This window comes from Gymnoscopelus microlampas (genome assembly GCF_963454915.1).
Source record: "Gymnoscopelus microlampas genome assembly, chromosome: 22".
Taxonomy (NCBI): Eukaryota; Metazoa; Chordata; class Actinopteri; order Myctophiformes; family Myctophidae; genus Gymnoscopelus; species Gymnoscopelus microlampas.
Window position 1 is genome coordinate 12546561 of NC_139959.1, and position 20048 is coordinate 12566608.

Consider the following 20048-nt stretch of genomic DNA (forward strand, 5'->3'; position numbering starts at 1 on the left):
ACACACTGTAGAATCCCGAGTGTTAGCTATGTTAACTATGTAAAAAATGGACCCGTCGAGATTTTACAGTGTCTACTGTGTATTTTCATGATTGATTTTGTTTGCACATGAGCCTGTATTTGGTATGATATTTGCGTTATGGCTCTTTGCGCATGTGAGGGTGCGTGTCTGTGTGCTGTACTGTACAGTATGTTGCATGTCAGGCGGTTGTTAGGTCAGCTCCTCCTGGCATGAGGACGAGGCTCGCTGCGTCTTGGGGCTGCAGCGGGTCAGCATGGAGATCTGGGTGCTGAAGTTGTTGCCGTTGCAGCTGGACGGGTGCTGGTACTTGGTGTCGGAGTGCATGTACCGCTGAAGATGCCACCTCCTCCACTTCCTCTTTATCTCGCCCTGGACCTGGCACGACAACGCAATACAGAGATGAATTATGTATGGCGACTTGTCACTGTGGTTGATTTTCCTCGCAGAGGATTAGTCACTGCGGTGCATATTCCTCAGCGCAATCATGTATTAACAGGCTTTGCTTTGAATGATATCTGTGTTTTAGCACTGCACTGTATATTGAGGGTATTGTGAGAAAACCAGGGATACAATTTGTCCTTTTGTGGGCACGCACGTCCTTCTAGGTCCCACGCAACTCATTCCAAATTCTGCTCACGTGCAGCATAACCACGCCGCGCAGCAGGCCACAGTATAATCAGGCCCACCGCTGGGAACATAAATAAATGTTCCGACTGTGTGCCACAGCAGGCGGCTGGCTGGGTGCACAGCTCCCGGGGAAGACTGAGCTTTTTTCTTTACAGCCCTCCCAACCCGCGGGATGAGAGACCAAACTATGTTACAACTGAAGTCCACGGGAGGAGACAGCAATGATGGTCACGGCCAGCAGCGGTGACTCATGCTCACACCTCTCATTCCACCCTTATCGTGTGTGTGTCTGTGTGTGTGTGTGTGTGTGTGTGTGTGTGTGTGTGTGTGTGTGTGTGTGTGTGTGTGTGTGTGTGTGTGTGTGTGTGTGTGTGTGTCTGCATATTAAAGGGATATCAGACACGCCCCCTTCCTATACAAACCCATTAGAACTTCAAACTCCATTTTTAACATGTTAGATTCATCAAAAACACCCGTCCTTGGTTCTGGTGACTCACCCTGCCCTCCTAATAGGCAGGGTGAGTCACTGGAGGAGCCAATAAAAACTGACCGGCAAACTCCATTCTCTGAGAATTACCAGTGCACTGCTCCGCTTCTCAATGATGGAAAGTAACTAAGTGCATTTACTCAAGTACTGTACAAATATACTTCCAAACAATAATCTTACTTCTACTCAATTACATTTCAAAGACAAATATTGTACTTTTACTCCACTATGATTATTTGAAAACTTTATAGTTACTAGTTACTTTGTAGATGTTGATTATTATTACAAAACCACTTCAGACCTATATATAAGATATATAGGCTATTTCTGCTATTTTAAAATTGCCTTTGACAATTTGAAAATAGCAGAATCTACTTGAAGATCTGCTATTTTCAAAACCTTCCGCATAATGAGTACTTTTACTTTTGGTACTTCTATTTACTTAGTATATTTTGATGCCAATACTTTTGTACTTTTACTCAAGTAAATTTAGAATTCCGGACGTTTACTTGTAAGAGTATTTCTACATTGCAGTATTGATACTTTTACTTAAGTAAAACATTTGAGTACTTTTTGCACAACTGGGTCTGGCTGTGCGTTTACATAGCAGTGTTTACATCGCTGTGGGGTGCGATACCTACCTCTCCATTGAGGAAACAGTACAGGACTGCCACGACAAAGCCCTGGGAAGAAAAACAACAACATAGCGATAAGACTGTGACTGTGTGTCACTGTTACGTGTCTGTCTGATTAGGTCTATGCAAAACCACGACCAAATGTGTGAAGTGTATGCCTTCGATTGAGATGTTATTCATCGATTAAGACATTATTTCACAGTAAAATCTTCAGAGATAACCTAACTCCAAAGAGTGCAAAAACTGAACCAATTTGGTCCAATTTGAACATGCTTCAGAGTTAAATTAACTTTAAGGATTTTGCTGCTGTGTAGAAAGCAAATCTATGAATGATGTATGATGACTGACTCATCACAGAGACGTGGATGATTACAGCATTCAGAGATATAAATATAGTGCTGGAAAAGTTCATATCTGATGAGGTGTCTCAGATACAGCCGTGCTGTCTGACTTCTTTCAGCTCTTTTCTCATTATGTGATAGAAATATGGAAATAACACAAGTGGTGTTATTTCCAAAAGTGCTTGGAGACAAGCCAGTTTTCTTTTATAAATGGAAACACTCCCAATTTTGGATCTGACAAACAGCTAAATTATTGTTTTGGACCGTAATTGAACCCTGTTGTAAGAACGAATCAGACAGATTTGAGTGGATAAAAAAACTAAACATATCATAGAGTGTGTCTAGTTAAAATAAACTGTTGCTGAAAAATCGTTATTGTTTTTGTTGTAAAGTATATGTTATCAATGATTGACTATATCTGTAGTACCTGAAACGAGCCCAGAATCAAGTCAAAGACCAGCCTCAGCTCCGTCTTCACTTGTTCCGGAATGAACGCAAAGACGAGGAAATTGATTCCAAACAGAGGTATCAAAAGCAGCGTCGATTTTGCCAATCTCCTGCAATGACAAAGCATAATATACAGCGAGTTCACAAAAGTAGTTCACTGAAAACAAACTTCACCCATGTGTTATTACCCAATAACCTCTGAAACCAATATTTAGTCGCACTCTCCATACACCAATACAATATACCCCTTCGATGGCTGTATTTTACAAATGAGTTCAGAATGCGAGAGATGGTGTGGGGGGAAAAGTCTGTGTCATGGACCCGGATGTATTAGGACCCAAATGCAGGAACTCAACATCAAAGTAAGCACAGCAGACCAACGAGGACAGTTTAACGACATCTTTACTTAAATCATAATGCAAACAAACATAGGTACACCTCACAGGGTAAATTACATTAGAACAGGGAAAACACAGGAACCCAGAAACAAGCCCCAAGACACTACCATGATCCAGCACAGAGAAAAGTCACAGACAGTGTTATATAGTCTCTGTGGCTCGTTAGCCAACTAGGCCCGGCTAAGTCCACTCTAGGCAATCAGAGACCAAAAAGGAGAGGGGAGGGGCTGGGGACAAACCCAGGACGTGACAGTCTGAGTGGGAAAAGATACTCACTCACACTAAAGTATTAAGACGGTGTGTGAGACAGTTATGAGATGCCCTCCCTCAGTTAAAGTTCCTGTCCACGTGTCCCATCATGGTGTGACACCAAATAATGCTGTCACTCTGCATAACAAAACACCAGCTTCACTTGCCCTATTGCACGGGCCTTGTCCTGAAGGGACAAACATGGCATCTTTCCATGGGGGCAGTTTGGAGCATACACAAACTCAACAAAGTTGCAGAACCCATGTTCGGGTGCCAGTCACTCACCTGTGAGGCAGTCACACACCTGTGACTACTGGCACACACCTCTCAGCAGGTGTGTGCTGGCAGGTTTCTCAAAACAAGAGCGATTAAGAAGCATAGTGGGTGATTTTGGAGGCGCTACCCACACGATTAGCTGTGTTGCTCATTCCACGAATGCCCGATCCTTTGTTGTACCCTGTCGTAAAGGTGACTAATCAACGATAAAAATGATATAAAACACAATACCAATTGGTATTATTAAAGGGGAGATATAATTAACCGAAGTTAAGTTTCCGAACTTTTTTTGAGCAGTTTATATGATCTCAACATGGCCATGAAAAGGCTTTCCAATGATGTAAACAACCATCAAAAACAAAACTATCTCTGCATAGATAGAGGAACAGCAGCAAAATTCTCTCTTGTCATAAGACAGACTGAAACACAGGGGGAGTTCACAGACTGAAACACCGGGGGAGTTCACAAACTGAAACACTGGGGGGTTCACAAACTGAATTAAATGAGTAGTGTAAAAAAAAATAATCTCCTACTATTTGCAAACATATTTTTAACAATAGTTTTAGGGCCGCAAATCTGCATGCGGAACTATACATACAGACAATGTGGGCATGAGGCTGGCGATTCACCCCCAAGCGAGCCACTAGGGGACCCAACGCTTAAGTGAGAGCACCCTCCGAGTTGGCAAGCCGTGGTAGACGGAATCGTCTGAAGACGGAGCGCCTCAGTATTTTTCTCCATATACAGTCTGCATCTCCACAAGCAGAACTTTGGGGTTTGTCTGTTTACCTACCTACTGTACATATATACCTGTGTCACTGAAGAGCACCTGTTTGAGAAAGCCTCTGTGACTGACCCAGGCAGATGCTTCCTCCTTCCGTTTTAGACGGAATTGGTTCTCAGCCTCATCTGGATCAGGGTCCACTTGAAAATCTTAAAAGTGTCCGCGGCCCACCCAGACAAGTGTTAAGTGGTCAGATGGGTGGGTAGCCTGTTTATTTGAATAATAACTCGATCGATTGTGTTCCGGCTTGGATCAATACATACATTTAAGTTGCTATTTATTGGTATCGCAATGAAAACATAATTTTCAAGGTTTTAAAGGAAAAAAATACAGTGTCATAATTATATTTTTTTTAAATAATAGTTAAGCATATTATCACTAAACGTTTTAAGAAGTGTTTGCCAATCATTTGGGAGCCCACTTGCAATACACTCGCGGCCCACAGGTTGAAGAATCATTGGTTTATCAGGTATCACGTGAGGAGAAATGAGCGCTCCCCTCCTCCCACCGTCTCAGCCAATCACAAGCCGCGCCCCAACCGGGTGATGTGGGTGTAAACAGTACAGCAATCACGATACTCACAAATACTGGTTGGATTCGTTCCTCCCTATGTCTGGGCAGTTGATCTTCTGACGAAGTATTCTCATAATGCACGTGAAAAGGATGCCATTCAACTGTGGGCGGAATTAAAGAAAAATTAGAACATAAGCAGGAGCATTAGTGGAGACTGCAAAAGGGCACTAGTTGAAGATTAGCAATTGTATACACTTTGTGTAGAAATTCACTGTCCTGTAATATTGATTAAAATCGTACTTATCGTCTCTGTCGAGTGGAAACCTCATATGTCCAAGACTGTTACTTTTCAGGATTCAAATAAAAAATATCAAAAGTAGCAGATCTGCAAGCTCAAAACGACCCGTTTCGCAGATCTGCTACTTTTGGTGCTTTTGTGTGACATTGTAGTATCAGAATCAGAATCAGAATATAGTATGGTATTGTGCATTCATTTACGAAAAGACACAAAAAGTTAGAATGATAAGACGTTTCTGCCCGACAGCAACGTTATGCAGCAGTATTATACTAAAGGTTTTCACTCAATCATCTGCAATTTTGATAGATAGTTTGATCAATTCCAAATGTGATTGCATTGACCCTTCTAGGTTGTGATAGAATTATGACAAGAATTCAAACCAAGTTAATCTCAACAATTGGTATGCTTCCCAGCAGGTGAGTGACTCAGCATATCGTCGCCGTCGGGCACAAACCTCTTATCTTTAAATTTCAACTTCCAGTAAATTAACGGCCTACTTGATCATACTACAGCGTCACACAAAAGTATCAAAAATTGCAGATCTACGGGCAATTTCTTTCGAGCGTGTAGATCTGCTCAATTTGATATTGAGCTTGTCGATCTGCTATTTTTGCTATTTTTCTATTTGAATACTGAAAAGTAACAGTTTTGGACATATGAGGTTTCCACCCGACAGACTCTCGTATCTCCATATCTTTATTCTCATTAATGCCCTACTTCGTTGTACAAGAGTGTTCGGGAAAAAGCGGCGAAAATAGCCTATAAGCTCAGATCTGCTATTTTTTCGCTTTTGATACATTTGAAAGTGAAAGTCTGTCTGTGGGTTTTATAAATACTTGACAAATGAAATGCATTTATTGATTGGAGTTTTTATTGCCAAAACATGCATTTAAGTGCATATTTTTGGTAAATTATGCCCGAATTCCTCATACAAGAGTGTCTCATCATACAAGAGTGTTTTGCAAAAGTTGTGAAAATAGCAGATCTAAGCTCACACAAGCTTGTGGATCTGCTACAGTTATTGGACATACAAGGATTCCACCCGACAGCAACAATATAATTGCGCATATCTGTCAGAAGGATAAAACACCAAAAAGCTTGAGAGCTTAACAAAAGCTTGCGACTAAATAATAACTACCTCGGATCCATTGGAACACTGGTTCTTTTTCCCCACTTCCGGAAAAGTAATGGTTTCCACCCGACAGAGACAATACCTAAACGGTTTGGATGTCTTAGCCGACATGTCACAGTGATCCTGACCGAGGCGGAACGACTGCTGCTGAACAATTGACAATCACTGCTGCCAAGATGGAGCTTACCAAGAGCTAAAGAATGCGGTCTGAATATACAAGACTTTTCTTTCCAGACTTCAATAATGTACAGTGTACTAGTATTTCTCGAACAACTGCCTGTTTGATGCCAGTGCTGCAGCAGAGATTGTTAAGAGTACAATTCCTGTACCCATAACCATTTATCTACACAAACAACTCTTTCATAATCGGACTTGGAGGTCTTTCTGACACAATAGTTACTCTGACATAGAAAGTGGGAACTTACCAGAATCGATGCCAGTATCGGAGTTTTAATGATCCACCACAGTACATCGGTGCTTTCAATTATATCCCAGCACCTGGAAACACAATACGGAGTTACAGAAGTATGCTATGCATCAACACAGTCCTTTATGTTAACAGTTGTGTGCTCTGCTTACCCCACATCATTATAGTAAGCTTTAGCAACGCTCCAAGCTGTGATGAAAATTGTTGGTCCCCCTGTGGACAAATCATGACAACAGTTACAGCCAACAACAGACACCCCGCCATGCACCCCCACCCCAACATACTACAGAAAAGAATCCATATACTCACCCCAGCCAATCAGGATGTAAGCCCAGAAGTATTTCCTCTCCGAAAAGAAAGAGACAGCCAAGAGCGCATGGAGGTAGAGGCCCTCCACCAGGAGCCAGAAAAAGCTGGCCATTATACAGTACTGAAATAAGACCATCACTGCCTTGCAGCCAACCTGAATGCACACACGGGACACAAAGCACATTGTTAGAATGCTCTTCTGAGGCACACAGTGAACAAGGCACGTGCCATACAAGCACAAAGAAAGCCAACAGTGTGGGGTCCACAAAGCTATAACAATGTGGGAACCACAATGCCAACAATTTGCATTTCTCTTCATCACACAGTAAGATGGCAGGAGTTGCTGTATGGTACAAATCACTTGGAAATGGAAAAAGAAAGTCACACACATGCGCCTCCCCACCACATATACACACGGTAAGCAAAAACTGCTATCAAATTAAAACAGCAAATTTTCTGGACAATTTATTTTTCCCTGTCAATTGTCCTTGGCATGAGGGAAGCTTAATTCCTACCTCAGCCACAGACAATAACAGGCTATGACTAAATGACTGAAGCTACAGTATATACAGTAATGTTCTACTTTAACAAGGGAGGTTGGCTCTAAACTTTGCCAGTGACAGTGTGATTGACTAATCAGTGGTTTGCAGCAGCTGGTAACACAGCTCCCTGTTCAGCTAGCATGGTACCCTGGCAGCAGCACGGGTACTGCCAATGTTTCCCAACCAGTGGGTCAGGACACATTTTTGGGTTGCCATCTTTATGGGTCGCGAGTAAATATGATCAATTTTTTTCCGTTTCCAAAATGTATTTTATTTTTTTTATTTTTTCATGCCTTTATTTAGAGAGGCATAGGGAAAGTAGGCTGACAGGAAATGGGGAGAGAGATGGGGGAGTGACACGCAGCAAAGGTCGTCGGGAACAGGTGTCGAACCCGCGACACGCTGTCAGGCTGGCATTGCAGCCTAGGGTGCCTGGACCGCCACGCTACGTCCCAGGCCAACATTTCGTTTTTAATTGTTATTATTTCAAAAGATTTTCAACAACCCCCAACTTCCTACCCCCCCTTTAAAAATTTCACAAATGAAATACAAATGCAAACATCTTTCAAAATGTATACAACAGAATCAAAGAAATTCCATAAATGTAAAAACAACTTTTAAGAAGCAATTAAAATGGCAGATCTATAAGCTCACATCGCAACGTGTTGTGAGCTTGCAGATCAGCTATTTTCTCGAGCAAAACATTTCTGGAACCACTGTACGGTACAGTTCGCTTGTCAGTGGCTGACTGCTATTTGGGGTGTTGTAAATGACAGCCAAAATGGGGCTGACTGTCAGCCCCATTTTGGCTGTCATTCACAACACCCCAGTACTTCCAAGGTTAAATTCACGCATTCAAAACCCTGTTTCCTGTTGAGAGCTGCACAGGGAGGTTATTATTGGCCTTTCTACATGCAGCAGTATAAAAGCATAATTTTCCAAATGGTGTGTGGATGCTCTGGGCTGATGCATGCAGCACTTTCCCAACAATATTCAATTCACTGAAATGCACAATCACACTGAAGATCAGAGACGTCTACGCATTTCCCAGAGTTACAGGCTTTTTGGAGATGAGCTGCCATGTGAGCCCATTGGCAGCTAAATAAGTCCAATCCACTGTGTCTATTCTACCAAACAACCTTGGGGCACAGCACTCAGGTTGGATGTGCAGTGACAGATGACAGGGATGGGATGAATTGGCATTAAGATGAAAGGCTACAATGGAAAACAGGCACATTGTGGACAGAGGAACAATGCAATGGGGTAGATGAAAGCAGAGATGATGCGAACAGAGTGAACAGACCTGATGGATGGGGAGGACAAAGGAATGGAGCAGAGAAGAGATGACAGCAGGGAGATATTTTACTTTTCTAGAGACACTGCTTCAAGCCAAAGATTATTAGAGAAGAAGAAGAAGACAGCTTCAAAAAAAAAAAAGTACCCTAGATTGAAGTCAAAGATAGCATCATAAACATTGTGTCATAACATGATTGATTGATCGATTGATTGATTTGTACAGCCTCAGAGTCTGAAGACGAGGGACATCATTTATCCAGTCCAGACCTGATGGTTATCTCTGAACATTCTTTCTTTTCAAGGTATCCTGAACTCCACCAGTCTGATTATCACATATGTACAGGCTTTGGCTTTATGTTACCATGATCCATTTTACACTATAAACTTACTCCTGGCCATAAATAATAGTTGCTTGCCAGAACATGAAACCACCAATAAAATATGTAGCCATGATATTATCACTTAATCCCATCCTGTTACTATACTATAGGTCACATGTAGTCTATAGCCATGAGCTCCATCAATCCTGCTCTGTGGTTTCCTAAATCAAGGCTTTTATGCACAGATAAACTACACATCTATTTGTAGTTATTCAGATAAATAAACCAATTAAGAATTGAATGAACAGTACAAAGAATGTTACACAAGGAATGAATGCAATACATGTATCTAGTTTTGTTTTGTGTTGGCTGGAATGGTAAGTGGGAGGACAACTCCTGTAACCATGCTTCTGCCATGCAGGTGAATCTGATTTGGTGAAAAGATTGGTTTGTAGTCTTTGTGCTGGGAGGAGAAAAATGGGCCTTGGAGGGCTGGATGATTTCTTTTGTGATAGTTCTAATGTGCAAAGAAATTGCTCCCTGGAACTCAAATTAAAAAAAGAAAACCCTCACCAGTTTGGATGAAGGTTTAAATGTTATTAGTCCATATAGTATGACTGGACACACACACACACACACACACACACACACACACACACACACACACACACACACACACACACACACACACACACACACACACACACACACACACACACACACACACACACACACACACACACACACACACACACACACACGTATGCATGTACTGTACGCTTTGACGTACACACATGCACACACACGCTCCGCTACAGTGGCAATAGAAGTAACCGAGTGATGAATTATGGATTTTCTTTCATCTATTACCCCTAATTCAGATTCAGACAGGGTGGCTTACAATCTGTTGCTTAATGGTCATATTGGGTTTACTTCAAAATCTGTTCTGTAACTACAACACGTATTCACACACACACACACACACACACACACACACACACACACACACACACACACACACACACACACACACACACACACACACACACACACACACACACACACACACACACACACACACACACACACACACACACACACACACACACACACACACTCTGTAGCTCCAAGGCTAATGCTGCACCCGAGATCCGAGCAGGATGCTGTCCTTCAAGCGATAATAGAACTGAGGTCTGAACTAGGCTCTGGATAAACAGGTGGTCGCCCTCGAGTCTTCAGCTGACACCAGCTCAGATTTGATTGCCGCTCCTAAGGCACGAAACAAGGACCTAGAGGCACGGTTGCACCGTTAAAAGATACACATTACCGAGATAAAGGAGAGGCGGGAGGCAGGAAAGACATGACTGACTTTGTATATCAGTGCCTGAAGGAGATGCTTGGCTTTGATAAGCTATTTTTAACCTTTGCCGCCAAGCTTTTCTCATCTCACGAGGAGAAAAGCCAAAGTAGACTACTATGGCAGAAAGTGGGACTTCCGTTGTATGTACCTCCCCCGGAAGATGTCTTTCTCGATCCATCACAACACTGTTTTCATGCCCGGAGAATGTAAACAGATCTGCACAGCATCAACGTACTGTAACTTCCTTCCGCGTTAATTCCTGCACTTCCGCTTAGACAATTTCGGTAGCAGTTATTGCCCATAAGCTCCTTTACTTGACACAGCACACCATACACCAAGAGGCCAGGTGACATTGATCCACCGAGAGCCTTTGTCATCAGATATCACCATTATCAGGAGAAGGAGGCAATTCAAAGCTGGGCAAATGACTTCTAAATTAGAAAAAGTGCTCCTTAGAGCACAGGTCTCCGCCAGGTCAGGCAGATTATTGTGGGCCAGCAATGTTCGGAATTCAGTCATTATAGAGCTGAGTGGAATGTGTAGATGTTGAGGGGTTAATGTTGATGAAGTTCATGATTTGAGGCATTTTGTTCAAAGCAAACCACTCCTGAAACCGATGCATATCTTAGCCAATCAGGATGGAATATGAAAAAATCGGACAGATCCGTCTTGATCACATGACCATAGAGATAATGTGTACCGATTTGTGTGATGTTTGGACAAAATCTGTAGGAGCAATATAAAGAAATGGTGTCTTAAAATAATTGGCCTGCTAGTAGTAGGCCAATGTGACAAGGGTGACATTTCTTCCTCAACCTAGTGGGAATGTGTGTGAAAGGTTTCATGGCAATCCCACACTGCGTTCATGATTTGAGGCATTTTGTTCAAAATACTGCTGCAAACTTTAGATGCCAATCAGGATGAAATATGAAAAATCGGACAGATCCGATACTGTCAGAGTTCGCGCTAGGATTCAAATCTGCCGGTCCCAATGTCCGGAATGATTCAAATTTATCGGACATCTGATAAAAATAATCTAAGACAGAGGCATTATTAAGCTTTATTTAAAGTAGTACACATTGTGAACTCGCGGTCGCAAATTTCTTTTTGACATCCCAAATCTTACAAAGGTGTCACAAAAGCTCATAGACAAAACTGCATTTCATCCTGAACAATTCTATGCCCAACTGAATAAACTGACATTAGAATTTGACCGTAGATTTGTGGAGGTAGGCTACGAGACATGAGTCAAGTAATAAGAAAGTCATCACCCGGAAGTGGCTACAGGCCACACCACCCACCAAAGAAGTGTGATAGAGATAGACTCTATGGAGAAACTGACCTTCTCTCTTATGCTGAGAGCGGAACAATATGTGAACTGGAAGAAATGTCATACTGTACATTGGGAAACTGCTTGAATGTTTGGAAAAAGAAAAGAAAATTCAGTAATATGTTATTCCTTTTAACGCCCACCTCAACACAATTTTTATGTTATTTTTGTTTGTACTTTACTTTACTTTTTCTTTTTCCTTTCTGTGTATGTGTCTTTCTTGTGTTTGTTCTTTTGTTTGTTGAACCTGTTTTCTACCTGGAAAATAATTAAAAGGAAAGTAAAAAAAAAAAAGACATGAGTAGTTGTTTTTTTATCAAACCCTTTCCTCAGTATTGACATAGAACAGCTGTCAGTTAAAATGCAGGAGGTGTTTACAATTACATGTATATTAACAACAGGTGTTGCTGACATGGAGATTGTTGAAATTCAATCTGTAATTGAATTGAAGGCCAGAGCAATAAGAGAGGAAGACTTTCGGTAACTCACACAGTAGAGAGAAGTATCGACTGATTGTGTCTTGTGCACTTAAGCTACACTAAGTGCACAAGACACTTTCTTGAGTGAAATGGACTTTTCACTAATTATAAATTCCAAGTGTAGAACTTGCAGATGCAGTCACAGCAGTGCCATTAAAGGTGGGCTGAGAGTATCTGTCATCATACCTCCTTTTGACAGATATGTACAAATATATGGTCCCTCACCATTTCCATTAATAAACCATTTGAAATCAAACATTAGCAGACACAATGTAGAAGTCGCTGCTATGATGACTACATAGTGTTTCACTTCATGAATTGATAAGAGTATGTCTGTGTTCTCATCATTTGCAATAGGGAAGGCTGAAGGCACAATTGATGTCACTTCGTCTTTTAGTTGACTGTTCAAATCTCTTGTAAGGTCCCTGATTTTATTATTATGCTTTGATGAACTCCTCCTTGGAGTATGGCTTCAACTCAGCAGCTATTTTTTTGGCAATAATATAGCAGATCGTGACCGCTCCATCATGGGTCTCTCAACTTTTGATAAACACAGATTGCTGTTTTCTCATTCTGTATACTTGACGTATTGTTCTCTGTGTAGTCTCTGTTCTCATAGTGCCTTTTGATACTGTACTCTTTTGCCACAGCCACCTGTTGCGAGCACATCAGACACACAGGTTTGCCATTGACCTCACAGAAGAAAAAACAATCTTTCCAATTATCTGTGAATGTCTGTCCTTCAACGTCACAGTGTGTTTAATTGGACGGCATTTTGAACCACAGCGGCAAATAGGATATTCTCAGCTTTGCTACGGGTGTTACATAAAGTGACTCTCCACCGCACCGATTTTGGCCCGACTTCGCGCCATGAAGCGTTCGATATCGTCGGCCCGTCGGTTAGAGGCCCCTCGGGTGGTCCGTCGGGACCTTTTCGGCCGACCAAGAGCCGACCGAACATGTTCAGTTCTTTGGCCGACTGGGCGATGGGTTCCCAGATTGGGCTGAAAGTTATAATGCATTAGCACATCAATGGGCATGTTGGCTGACAGACTAAATGCCAACTTTTGCCAACCGAATACCAGTCTGTTGCAGTCTGAAGTAGTCTGAAGTAGTCTGAACTAGTCTGTTTGGTGGAGAGTCACCTCCTTTACCTGAGTACTGTGTGTTAAAACTGTGTCTGACAATGTAATTGAGACCCTAGTGGTCTTTTATGCACAGTGGGTGGTTAACTACTGTCTATTGTAGTAGGCTACACAAAACAAGTTGAGATAGCGGTGAGAGCTTGACTGATTTTTCAAAAGTATAAATGAAGAAAAGATCAAAGAAATTCCATAAATATGAAAAACTAATGTTTAAGGGGTAGTGAAAATAGCCGATCTACAAGCTCACACTAGGTTGTCCGCACGACTGTCTGCATTCCTTTGCGGTTGAGGCCAGTACAGTTTCAATACCAGGCAGTGAGTGATACAGTCTGCATGTAGAAGGCCAGCATGGGGGCCCATTCCAAACTTCTTCAGTTGCCAGAGAAGGTGGCGGTGTTCTTCTTCACCACTCGTCGGTGTGTATGTCCCAGGTGAGTTACTCACTGTGTCACTATCTAAATAGATAGTGTCACGCGTTTCATTTAACTAATTCAGTGCCAATGACACCAAGGCCCAGAGTGCCAATGACGTGTAACACGCCAAAACCGTTCAGTGTTTACGCTAGATGGCACTGTTTGCCAACCTATGAGTGATCCTATGACTTCTGGAGAAGAGTAGATCTGGAAATAATGTGATCACAACAAATCCAGCCCCATCCGATCTAATGTTAAAGGATTTAGAAAAATAAAAGTTCTCTGCTTTCTTGTTTTTTCCTGCGTTTTTGGCGAGAACAAGCTATATTCAACAGCCAATATCTAAAGAACGGAGGTGACACGCTCTTTGTCCCCGATGGAAGCAGAGTTACTACTCCGTCTTTTGCGACACTTGGTGTGTCGATCGTCCTGGAATGGAATATTCTGTGGCTCTTGAAAGGTTAGTAAAAATGTCAAAAACGCTGGCACTGGATGACTTAGTTAATTAATTAAGTCCTTTTTAACCACTCTTAAACCATACTTCTATGACCTATACTAGGTCCCCTCCCTTTCCACCTCTACACCAAAACAGACGTGTTGTGAGAATGTAAAACGTCTATTGTCCTGAGTGTTCGCCTATTACTGTATAACATGCCCAGAATAAGGATGCTAGGGCTCATGTGATTAAAATAAGGAGGTAGATAAGTGTATCCCGGGGGTAAGAACAAGCACATTATGGAGGGAAAGAAAGAGGAGGCTTAGCATTGCCACATTTTCTACAATATTACAATTCATAAACTGAAATAATGTGTCTTTGCGTCCTGTGAATGGGGTGGAATGGTGTGGTCCAAAATGGAACAACATTTCCCCCAGTCCCCCACCATGTCCTTACCCTCTTTAATATGTGATCTATTACCACCCAGTAAACAGTGCCTCACAAATAACCCCATCGTAGGCATCTCACTTTGAATATAGTTCAGGACTCACTTGAAGTGCAGTGTGTCCTCTCTTCCAATTGTGGCTAGTGCACTTTTATCTCCCTCACTCATAGATGCATGAAATGGGTTAAGGATCTTTTTAAGGACATTGTATTTTTGAGAAGTAAGTGAGTGAGATATGCACACACACACACACACACACACACACACACACACACACACACACACACACACACACACACACACACACACACACACACACACACACACACACACACACACACACACACACACACACACACACACACACACACACACACACACACACACACACACACACACACAGGGGTCATCTTATCTTCTGCAGCAGAGTGTAATAGCAGCTGTGTCTCATCCCACAAGTTCCATTAACACTCTGGAGCCAGTCAGAGAGTGTACCATTAAATAGCTAAACCTAAAACCTCTGAGGCTTCTTGTATGGTATGTGTGTGTGCGTGCCTGTGTGCGTGTGTGTGTGTGTATGTGTGTGACCCCATCGTGTAAAACATAAACTGTGGCCCCAGGCAGAGGCCTCCTGGTTTCTATCTGTCTCAGTTGTGTGATGTGATGTGATGTGATGGGGTTTTTGACAACAGATGAAGCGAGAGATACAAATATTTAATGCAGAAAATGGCCACTATGAGGGATTCTGTCTCTGCACGTTCACAATGGTTTAGTGACGAGTGACCATATCTGCTGTCTGCTTGGATGAGAAAGTGTGAGATAGACCTTGACCTGACCTTTAACACGTGAGATTGACCTGCAGTTGAAAAAAATATAACCATTTAACCTTGACCTAACCTTTAGCACATGAGTTTGACCTGCAATTCTACACACATAAAAGACATATTACACATCATTCAGGACAAGCGGGTCAAAAGCAACAGTTTTGACAATGGCGTCCATGTCCATGTCTGATTATGCAAATTACAAGAGTTGCCCAAAGTTGCTGTTTGGGGAACCAAGCTAAAATCATTCTAGGTCCCCATATGAAAGCAAATTCATTCAAAAAAATACTTTCTACGGTTAGTATTGAACAGATGGACTAATTCACCTGCTTGTCAGATGAGGTTGAGAGGTGAGATTGACCTGCAATTTAAAATACAACATCAGAAATGGAATGTATACATATAAAACTGCAACAAAAAAAAAATATATATATTACACATAATTATAGGACAAGTGGTCCACCAAGAGTAACATTTTCAGTGGCCATCTTGGATTATGCAAATTGCCAAAATGGCAACTTTAGCCAACCAAGTCAAAATTGTTCTAGGACACCATATGAATAAAAATCAACAAAAATACTTCATAGGAAACAACTATTTAGGTTTAGTATTGAACACATGGGAGCGTCAAATGGACTAGATGTACATTACAAGCTCGCAGTGAGCGATTTGAATTGAAATGCCACTGGTATAACAAACCTCCACTGGCTGCCTGTCAAACAAAGAATCCACTTTAAACTACTGCTCACCACAACCTGGCCTCCCCCCCTAGCTCTCTGACCTCCTCCTGGAACACAACAGGCAGCAGTGCAATTCAAAGCACACGAGAAAGAAGCAACACAGCAAAAAACACAGCAAAACTAAATTAGATCGAACAAAGCAGAAAAAAGAAAAAACTATTACAACTAGAAAAAGTGCTCCTCGGAGCACAGGTCTCCGCCAGGTCAGGTAGGCTATTGTGGCCTCTTGGTGGCGCTATAATAAGCCAATGTGAAAAGGGTGCCATTTCTTCTTAGGCCTTGCACGACAATTGGACCCTCACTGCATTCATGATTTGAGGCATTTTGTTAAAAACATTTGTTTTGCTAAATTAGACCTGCTGGTGGCGCTATAACAGGCCAACGTTAAAAGGGTGGCATTTGTTCCTCAACATAGTGTGAATGTGCGTGCAAAGTTTGAGCACAATTGGACGGTGCGTTCATGATTTGCAGAATTTTGTTCAAAACAAGCCAATAATGCAAACTTTAGATGTCAATCTTTACCAATCAGTATGGAATATGAAAAATCAAACACATCCGTTGTGATCACATGACTATAGAGATCATGTGTACTGATTTGCGTGAAATTTGGATAAAATTGGAAGGAGTAGTATAAAAAAATGTGTTTTACATAAGTCTGCCTCCTGGTGGCGCTATAAAAGGCAGATGTGAAAAATGCAGGGCAAAGGTATTTCCTTGACCTCTAGGGAGTGTGCATACAAAGTTTTACACAGATCGGTGCAATTATAGGTAAAAACACAAATCGGCCTGTTATAGCGCCACCATGAGGCTGATTTGAACATTTTCAAATGGTAGTTCTTCCTCGGCCTAATGGGAATGAGCGTGCAAAATTTCACGGATATTGCATGCTGTGTTCATGATTTGAGGCATTTTGTTCAAAACGGAGCACTCCTGCAAACTTTGGAAGACATTTTTAGCCAATCAGGATGGAATATGAGAAATCTGAAAGACCAGTTTCGTTTAATGACTATAGAGATACTGTGTACCGATTTGCGTGATTTTTGGACAAAATCTGTAGGAGTACTGTCAAAAAATATGTTTTGCACAAATCGGCCTCCTGGTGGCGCTATAAAAGGCCCATGAGAAAAAAATGGGTCAAAGGTTCTGAATTGGCATCCAGGGAGTGTGTGTGCACAGTTTCGCTGCGATCAAGACAACGGTGCCTGAGATTAGCTGGTCACAGACGGACGGACACACACACACACACACACGGACACACGGACGGACGGACGGGGTGGAAAACATACTCTCTCGCCATGCCTTTCGGCCTGGCGGAGACAATAACCTGGCAAGGCCACTAAAAACATTGAGTTCATAGAATCTGCCTCCAGCTCTTTCATTCAGGATTAAAACACAATTTTATTCTGGTTTCAGTAGTACTGCACCATTTATTAATCGGTACAATGTGGTAATCTGCTTTCCACCATGAACAAGTATCAGTAAAATATACATTAGCAGGAACAATAAAGTGTTTTCAAAGAAGTACTGCTTAACTCCGAAATGGTGTGGACTGCAGAATTCCAAGGCACTCCGTCATTGATGAGAAAAAAAAGAGATTTATTTTGAGCAAGGCATTAGCATACATTAGCATGAGTCGGACTTAAAGGACAAGTGGGATGCCGTCTCTGCACGTTCACAATAGTTTAGTGACGAGTGACCATATCTGCTGTCGGCTTGGATGAGAAAGCGTGAGATAGACCTTGACCTGACCTTTAACACGTGAGATTGACCTGCAGTTGAAAAGAATATAACCATTTAACCTTGACCTAATAACCTTTAGCACATGAGTTTGACCTGCAATTCTACACACATGAAACTCCCATAAAAGACATTACACATCATTCTAGGACAAGCGGGTCAAAAGCAACAGTTTTGACAATGGCGTCCATGTCCATGTTTGATTATGCAAATTACAGGAGTTGCCCAAAGTTGCCGTTTGGGAAACCAATCTAAAATCATTCTAGGTCCCCATATGAAAGCAAATCAACAAATCGGTAAAATGTGGTAATCTGCTTTCCACCATGAACAAGTATCAGTAAAATATACATCAGCAGGAACAAAAAGGGTTTTCAAAGAAGTACTGCTTAACTCCCAAATGGTGTGGACTGCAGAATTCCAAGGCACTCCGTCATTGACTCAGTAGGAGACTCTGCAAATCCCGCCGGTCATCAAATTATTGGCTTCGGAATGCGACAAAAAATGCTTCATGGGGTGTGTAATGTTTTGGGTGAACTACTCCTTTAAGCGATTATTAGCCAATAGCATGACACGAACACTGATTGCCATGTCAGGTGCCAAGCCATGTTTACCAAGTTAGAGCCACTCGGGTAGCAAAGGCCATTCTGGCAGACCCTCGACACCCTGTCCATGCAGAGTTTGCATGCAAACATTATGCAGTCAGTTAACATGACCAAAACGTCAAATGCTATATTGAAATGAAGTGACGGCAAATCATAAATAACTTGACTTTACACCAGTAGGTTCACAAGTCAGTTCTCAGGAAGCACTTTTTGTAATATGGTAAATGGTAAATGGTGCATTTATATAGCGCTTCTATCCGAAGCGCTTTACATTGATTGTGCCATTAACCCATTCACACACACATTCATACACCGATGGCGGAGGAAACCATGCAAGGCACCAACCTGCTCATCGGGAGCAATTAGGGGTTCAGCGTCTTGCTCAAGGACACTTCGACACTAACTCTAGGGGAGCGCCCCAGCCCGGGATCGAACTGGGAACCTTGCGGTTTTCCAGTTCACTCTACCCGGCCACTCTACCCCTGAGCCACTGCCGCCCCGGCATATAATATAATATAATAATAATAGTATAGTACCCAAAGTCGATTTACAAAACAAATACAAAATAAACAATATATATATATATAACAATATAACGTTGCCATAGCAAATATTCAGACGGGACTGTATGCAAACACTATACAGTAAGTGTTCTTGGTTATAAAGCTATTCATCTATCCATCTTTTTCCTTTGAGAGATATACCTTAATTCACTGGAACTACCGGTGCCCGTTGGGTACCACATTTATTGTAAGAAGATTGTAAGATGGGCTCAGTGAAAAGTGAAATCTACTTATTTATCCATCTTGTTCGCTTGAGAGATATACCTTCATTCATTAGAAAGGGCTCAGTGAAATGGAAAAAAAGTCTATCCATCTCTCTGTGGTATTAGTGGCTGTTTTGTTCCAGTGTACAATACCTCATTCAGTATGTCTTTTCAGTAAAGGGAGCAAAACTCTGGAACTCTTTGCCCACCAAACTAGAGACTGATGGGTTTTTAACAGAGGACTCAAATTCTGTTCGAAAAATCTAAACAAAAAAAGGTCTCACATGAATAGATTTATGTCCGGTTTATTGTTATGACCATGTTGCCTCTGTTGATATAGTTTCTGTATGTTCAATTCTGATTAGGATATTCACTGATTTTGCAGGATATCATTATTACAAAGTATAGCTGTCCCACTTTTATGTCCCATATAGCGTGAAATCATCACTTTCATAAAACTCCCAGTCTCTGAAACCCCAGCACTTGTGAGACCCTCTGCCCCATCCCTCTAATACGGTAATACCCCTATACTAGAGCTTTTATCGGGCCTAAATATTTTAGCCCGGCCCAACCCGACAGAACATCAGCCCGAGCCCGACTCAAAGCCTGTTACATAATTGACAAATTGGTTCCAACCCAGCCAGAAGCCCGACATTTTTATGAACAGCA

At 41.9% G+C, this 20048-nt stretch overlaps 1 protein-coding gene across 1 annotated transcript in view; it reads right to left on the bottom strand.

The window, feature by feature from the left end:
• Positions 1-210: 210 nt before the first annotated feature.
• Positions 211-20048, bottom strand: part of vipr1b (vasoactive intestinal peptide receptor 1b) — a gene marked incomplete at both ends in the record, with an annotated part of 61752 nt that continues 41914 nt past the window's right edge. Inside the window, 7 exons of the mRNA XM_084048763.1 lie at positions 211-396; positions 1777-1818; positions 2539-2668; positions 4848-4939; positions 6634-6706; positions 6788-6848; positions 6945-7098. Of these exons, the coding sequence (XP_083904889.1) occupies positions 211-396; positions 1777-1818; positions 2539-2668; positions 4848-4939; positions 6634-6706; positions 6788-6848; positions 6945-7098 (738 nt within the window). The remainder of the gene's footprint in view (positions 397-1776; positions 1819-2538; positions 2669-4847; positions 4940-6633; positions 6707-6787; positions 6849-6944; positions 7099-20048) is intronic.